General features: G+C 39.4%; 1 protein-coding gene across 1 annotated transcript in view; it reads right to left on the minus strand.

Annotated features, from left to right (window-relative positions):
• Positions 1 to 4635, minus strand: part of LOC101854700 — a gene marked incomplete in the record, with an annotated part of 22662 nt that overhangs the window by 6215 nt on the left and 11812 nt on the right. Inside the window, 4 exon segments of the mRNA XM_035968479.1 lie at positions 1001 to 1153; positions 2103 to 2276; positions 3698 to 3783; positions 4418 to 4499. Coding sequence (XP_035824372.1) covers positions 1001 to 1153; positions 2103 to 2276; positions 3698 to 3783; positions 4418 to 4499 — 495 coding nt within the window.

Consider the following 4635-nt stretch of genomic DNA (forward strand, 5'->3'; position numbering starts at 1 on the left):
GAGAGCTATTTTGAAGTATCCAAATTTCAAACATTTTATTGAATATCATTTTCATATGTACATTTGATATGAATTTTTGCACAGCAATTTCGACTATTTGAATTGTTTTGTGTTTTGATGAAAACTTTCCAACCAGCTTTTAAAAACCAAACAGGGTACCCCAACCCCACTCCCTGTCAGAAACCTGTTTTTTAATACTCTTTAGTTCTAGTTAAATTTTTACGCACTTGCAAAACAATAAGGACATAATATAAGTGTCGAATGTGGTTGTTGTTATAAGAGAGTAACCAACACAAAAAAAGAAGAGGAAAAATGTGGACAATAAATGTTTGATAGGAAAGAAGTAGGAAACAACACCAGAGCACCCACTAACCACTCTCTATAGTCCTCTGGTATATAATATAACATTAAGGTTATAGGGCTAAAACAGCACCTTAACATTATGTAGCTGGTGTCTCTATAAATAAATTATCAATGGTGAATACGAAGTTGAACATAAAACGTCATTTGCTGGTACTTCTGTGATTATAATATTAATGACGAATACAATGTTACCAGAACTTTGCTGTCATAGCAATGCATCATATAAACACATGCTTTAAAGTTGTCAGAGCCTTTTTGTCATTTTGATGTATCATACAATGTTGATATCATGATATATCATCTAAATAAACACTACTCTATTATCAGTCTTGTATGGTGATATCTCATGTAAATAAACTCCCTTCTATTATCAGTCTCGTTGCCATGGTGATATCTCATCTAAATAATCACTACTCCTTCATCAGTCCTGTTGCCATGGTGATATCTCATCTAAATAAACACTATTCTATTATCAGTCATGTTTGCATGGTGATATATCATGTTAACAACCACTACTTTATTATTAGTCTTGTTGTCGTGGTAATATTATATCATGTAAACAAACACCATGCCGTTACCCAGTCTTGTTGTCAGGGTAGTATGTAGGCCTATCGTATTTAAGCAAATCGTAATTTACCAGAGTTTTGTTGTCATGTGTTAGATCCCCGTCTCCCAGAAAGTCGTCGTAGTAAATCCCGCCCTGTTCGTCTTTCTTGCCCTTGGACAGGATGTATTTGGTCATCTCTCCTTCCACGGCGCTCTTCAGTATCTGGTACACTGTCTCCATGATCTGGGAAGGGGAGTTTGGGGGGGGGGGGTGTACACTCAGAAGCAAACACTCAAACACAATAGCGAGTGCACGCACGCACGCACGAACGAACGCGCACACACATACATACACATACACACACAGACGCACACATATGCACACACACACATACGTACACACGTATACACAGACAAATGCACACACACACACAGGTGCATGCATACACAAATACACACACACTCACACACACACATACACACACACATACACACACACACACACACACATTCACTCACATACACACACACGCTCGGGCGTGCACGCACTTGCAAGTGAGACACAAACTGTCGAGTAAGACAATCACGCAAAAAAACAACAACACACTCTTAAATAAAACAAACAAACAAAACAAAAATGTTCACATAAAAGACACTTGCAAACAAGATAGCTAGTTTAACAAAAAACAAACAAACAAGCAAACAAGACAGATGCTTTCCAAATAAAAGAAACAAACAAAACAGATACTCTCAAGGAAAGCGAAGGAACACGACAAATACTATCGGATAAAACAAATAAACAAGACAAGCACTCTCAGACAAAACAAACAACCAAGACAAACATCCTCATACAAAACAAAGAATCTAGGTAAACACTCTAGGATTTTAAAAAAGAACTCAAAGAAACAAGACAAGCATTCTCACCAAACAAAAAAAAACCAAACGTGGAAACAAGACAGACACTCTCGGAAAAAACCCAGAGAAGACAAACATTCTCACATAAACATAGAAACTAGACAAACACGCTCGGATAAAAGACAAACACTCTCACTTAAAACAAACAAGACAAACTCTTTTACATAATCAAACAAACAAACAAACAAACAAACAAACACACAAGACAAACCCCCTCATTTTAAACAAACAAACAAACAAGACAAACACCCTCACACACAAAAAAAAACACGCCTCACTGGTCTGGGCAGAGGTCCTTTCCTTCTCTTCTGGTCCATCACGGCAAAGGAGCGGGCTACGAACCAATCAAACTCTATCTGTGATGGGTAATAGAGCAGAGCGACATCCGGGCGGTTCGTCATGTTTGTGTTGATCTCATAGGCCAGTAGGGCGGACGTGTTGTGGTACAGGCTCTGGGGAGGGCAGGGTTTGGGAGCAAGAGAGCGAGGAGGGGAGTTTTGTCATTCATGACTGGTTAATATAGAGGCAGAATTGTTCGTCGTATCGATTTAACATAATCGTCACTGTGCTAGTAACATGGCACATAGCACATCTCATTTTTGCACCTTTTGAGATAACCGAAAAAAACCCTGTTTAACTAGACTATTTATTGTCATCTGATAATGGTAAAACTTGCCCTGTCTCTTTTGTGACTGCGAGTACATACTTTTTGTTTAGAATTTACCAAAAAGATAGATATATAGCACTACCAAACTAAGTAAAAGGCAAGTTTCATTTTGACATAACTCAAAGTAATGCCATTTTGCTAGAGCAATGACAATATAGGTCTACTTATTTTAAGTCATTTCCTTTTGTTGCTGTTGGTTGTTTTTTTTTACATAATTAGTATAGTCGTCAGTGTAACACTGCTTTTATACAGTAAGGTTACTGAAGAGGTAGGGCCTACGAATTTAACGTCCATCTCCGAAGAACTGAACCAAATGGGTGGAGATTTTTTTTAAGTCCCCAGAGTTCAAAACCCACTGTTAAAGAATCGAGCCAAGGTAACACGCTTTGTAGTCCCGCATGATACCATGTGGGCTAAAGGTACACCCCGACAGAGAAGTCTCAATGACAACAAAAGTTAGGGGTTTACAAGGCTATTTGTGGTTAAGCTTTTAAAACGGCTGTTGTCTTCTTTTTTTTTCAAATGTAGGTATTTTATGACACCCCCGTGGACAAAAATTGAGTCGGGCTTCGGACACTGCCTGTCAGGGCCTACCCGGGTTGAGAGGGGTGCAACATCCCAGCAGAAAGATCGAGATAATCACATCAAATCACTGCCTTTCTCACCCTGCATCAGGGTATAGACCACGAACAAACTCGTTCCATCCTTCTATATCATTGGCTAGCCTCTTCATGTTATTCCAACTCTTCCCACTTTTCTGTACACCATTTTCTGTACACCATTTTCTGTGACTCTTCTGCAGGTTCCACATGGCCTTTTCCTTAATTTGTTCTTACTACTTGTAGTTTACAGCTTTATAGACACCAATTGTGTTTTCGATTTTAAAAAATGAAGTATAGATCAGAGCACCAGAAACAGAGGAGGGTGGAAGAAGCAGACACAACAGCCGGAGCGAAAAAGAGGGAGAAAGAATAGAAGAACAGAAAGAGGGAGGAAGAAGAAAAGAAGAAATCAAAATGAGGGAGGGAAAAAGAAGAATAGAAAGAGAAAAAAAGAGAAAAAACCTAGAAAGAGGCAGGAAGAAAAAAAGAAAAGAAAGAGGGATGAAGAAATGAAGAAGAGGGAGATACGACAGCAAAGACGAGAGCGGAAATGAGACCAGTGAGTAGGGGGCTGGCTGGATCATTCTGCGTGAGAGTCGTTTACCTCTATGACAGGGTCGTCTAAGACCTTCGGACTCACTAGGCCATTGAGAACAGCTGAGGTGATCCCAAATACGGTGTTCGCCGCCACTGAATGAGATCAAGAAAAGCAAAAATCTCTCAATTGAAAATCAACACACAAACTGTTGGTGTCTGCAAAAGGTCACAAAACTGTCTCAAGATTCTGTCTACGTTATGGAAATAGTACTAACATACAAGTCACATTCTTTCTGATGAAATGAACAAACAAACAAGACAAACATCATTGGATAAAACAATAAACGAAATAACAGGAAAATCACTCTCCGATAAAAAAAAACAACCCAGTAACCAGCCATTCTATGACGATCAGATTCGTCAGGACCATGGCCTCCTTCTACACTTTCTGAGAAAAAGCGTATCCATTGTTAGGAACGATCTACCTCCAACGTACATACACTTTTCATATTAACGTAATTTCGTTTACTTCTGTACAGAAAATGAATATGGACAAATTAATGGATTAGATACAAATATTAGACTCCTTCACTGCCTGGCCCGAGACTGTCACGGGCTCTCTGGTTGGACTATGAGTAGAGCTGGAATGGGGGATATACCCTCACTTCCTCCTCTCATTCCCAAGCCCTCATCCCTCCCTACCAGCCTACCAAAATCCGTCCTATTCCCGACTCTTCGCTGAGGAGTTTAAGATTCATTAATGACGTCTGATGGTGCAGATACCAACCTGTGGCATCGACGTTGTTGATTTGAAAAGGCATCCCCACTCCTTTGTAAAATTCTGTTCTCATTTCGTCAATGTTCTGGATCTGTCGGTGCAAAAATGAAACAAATCTCAAATGCAGTACTGAAAGCAGCCAATGTGGGACCGTCAATATAGCTCGTTCAACTCAAAAACATGTTTTATATTGTTTTGGTTATTTTTTGTTGGTGGGTTTTTTTTGG

The sequence above is a fragment of the Aplysia californica genome, unplaced genomic scaffold, assembly GCF_000002075.1.
Source record: "Aplysia californica isolate F4 #8 unplaced genomic scaffold, AplCal3.0 scaffold00061, whole genome shotgun sequence".
Classification (NCBI taxonomy): Eukaryota; Metazoa; Mollusca; class Gastropoda; order Aplysiida; family Aplysiidae; genus Aplysia; species Aplysia californica.